The sequence below is a fragment of the Furipterus horrens genome, unplaced genomic scaffold (assembly GCF_987537825.1).
Source record: "Furipterus horrens unplaced genomic scaffold, mFurHor1.1.pri manual_scaffold_13, whole genome shotgun sequence".
NCBI classification, from domain to species: Eukaryota; Metazoa; Chordata; class Mammalia; order Chiroptera; family Furipteridae; genus Furipterus; species Furipterus horrens.
The window spans coordinates 46124337-46126840 of NW_028327183.1; the positions used below are offsets into that span (position 1 = coordinate 46124337).

The 2504-nt window shown below is 57.7% G+C and overlaps 1 protein-coding gene across 1 annotated transcript; it reads left to right on the forward strand.

Moving 5' to 3' along the window:
• The first annotated feature begins 1046 nt into the window (after positions 1–1046).
• Positions 1047–2232, forward strand: LOC149994962 (insulin growth factor-like family member 1). The gene is made up of 4 exons (XM_090259102.1): positions 1047–1071; positions 1580–1633; positions 1746–2007; positions 2223–2232. The coding sequence occupies exons 1-4, from the start codon at positions 1047–1049 to the stop codon at positions 2230–2232; spliced, it is 351 nt and encodes a 116-aa protein (XP_090115228.1).
• The last annotated feature ends 272 nt before the right edge of the window (positions 2233–2504 follow it).

The window sequence follows — 2504 nt, forward strand, 5'->3', positions numbered from 1 at the left end:
TTCACTTACCTCGGGTCCACCATTTCGAGCTCTCTGTCAGTTGACTTGGAGGTCAACCGGAGAATCGCCAGGGCAGCCACAGTTATGGCCAAACTGAACCGGCGAGCGTGGAACAATTCCAGCCTCACTGAGAAAACCAGACTGCGCATCTACCAAGCCTGCGTACTCAGCACTCTTCTCTATGGCAGCGAGACGTGGACCACCTACGCAAGGCACGAAAGGAAACTCAATAGCTTCCACATGAGGTGCCTGCGACGCGTCCTGCATGTCGCCTGGCAGGATAAGGTTCCCAACACCGAGGTGCTGAAGCGAGCCAACATGAGCAGTTTGCATGCAGTTCTTAGTGAGAGACGCCTCAGGTGGCTCGGCCATGTCAAAAGAATGGATGCAGGCCGTATCCCCAAAGACCTCCTCTACGGCGAGCTAGCAGAAGGCCAGAGGATGACAGGGCGCCCAAAACTGCGGTTCAAAGACATCTGCAAAAAGGACATGACACAATGCTCCATCAATCTCAACACATGGGAAGTTCAAGCAGACGACCGCCTAGCCTGGAGGCTCGCGGTCAGGCAAGGTACGTCACGCGCGGAGGCTGCGCGCAACGAGGAGGCGGTCCAGAAAAGATCGAGGCGGAAGCAGCGTCAACAGCAGCAACAACAGCCATCTGCCTTCACCTGTACCAAGTGCGGCAGGGATTGTCACTCCCGAGTCGGACTGCACAGCCATTCTCGGCGGTGCAGATAGACTCTCAGGAAGCTACGCCATCGTCTCTCGAGACGGACGGCTGCCGATGACGATGATGCTGCTGGGCATTAACAGAAGGCATTTGGAGAGTATCCAGGAGGGGGTGGAGGCCTCTGTCGTTTCCTGGCTGCCAAAGGATTCCAAGAGCAAGATATAATTTCAGGATATCTCCTGACCCCAGGTCGCAGCATGTCTCTGCAGGCAGGAAAGAGGCAGGAGAATTGGTGCCATCACCCTTATAAAATTAAAGCACCTGCTAGAAGCCGCAGAACTTCTTCTGATTTTGCTGCAGCCAACCCAGAACCATGGCTCCCCAATGCTACAGCCTGGGTAAGGGGGACCCAACCCCAGTTCCCTCGGAGCCCCTCTCTGATCTCAGCCATCATCTATCCCTACCTCAGCCCCGTCTCCTCCTTGGCGCCAGGCCTTTGCCAATCCAATCCCCAATCTCCTCTCCATCCACATCTGACTGAATTCTGAAACTCATGCCCACGGCCACCCATGTCCCATCCCCACCAAACCCGGTCTTCTAACCTTTCCTGTGGGTCCCCCGCATAACAGCCCAGTCAGCTCAGCCCTGGGAGAGCCTGACAGCGCCTGAGCCTCGTGCTCAGCTCCTGCCCAGGAAACATGCACCTGCCCCAGCGCCCTGCGCCCATTTCTCCCAGGAGTCCTGCCAGGAGCCCTCACCTTCCACGGGTCCGTAATCCCAAGGCCCCTGAACACGAGGACTTGGTCCCCCCAGGACCTGCCCCTGAGCCTCAGTCAGCCCAGAGACCCCTCAGTCCTTCTAGGCAGGGCTCCCCTTCAGCCGCACCTCCTCCATCCTCTCCCTCAGCTGTCCTGGCTGCTCTGTGCATTGTCACCCTCCTCTGCTCCCACGGAGCCCCAGGTGAGGCCAGGAGGGACAGGGACACTTGGGGGTGTGGTGCGACTCCCAGAGGACCCCGGGCTGGGCCCCACCTGCCCTGCCGTCTGGGCCACACCAGCTCTGTCTCCTCCAGTGTCTCCCACAGGCGCTCACCTGATGCTGTGCCAGTCACACACACGATGTGAGGACAAGTTCTATGACCCCCAGCAGCACTGTTGCTACGACAACGCCGTGGTGCCCTTGAGCAGGACCCGGGGGTGTGGAAACTACACCTTCAGGGTCTGCTTCGAGCAGTGCTGCCCCTGGTCATTCAGACCCCAGGGGACCTTCGTGGTAAAAGTGAACGGCCAGACGTGCTCCTCGGCCCGGTCCTTGGACGACAGGGTTTGTGCCAGGTAAGGTCCTGTCCTCTCACGGGAGCAGGGCGTGCAGGGGACCGGGGAGGGTCTGGATGCCACCTCCCTGGCCTGTTCTTGGTGCCCCCCTGTCCCCAGCCACACAATCTACTGCTCCCTTTCTCTCCTTTTGTTTTTCTCTCTCACTCTCTCTGTTGTCCTCCCATCTCTTTTCCACTCCTCTGTCCATGTTTCATCTGTCCCTCTCTCTGCAGTGTCATCTGACAGAGACCCCGTGACAAGCTGATTGCTGGACTCAGCTTCCTGAATGAGCCTGGTGACAGGTCCCTGGTGCTGACAGAGCTCTGAGATGTGGAATGGATGTTTGGGGACAGCAGACACTCAGCTTCAATCGTTCTTCTTATTCTTCTTCCTTTAATTCTCTAGATTGTCCTAAATTGGTGATGGGTCCTCCTTCCATGTTTCTGAACAATCCTGAGGGATTACTTTGCTGTTGGAGGCCCGACACCTAGAGCCGGTATCAGGTGCAGGATCCC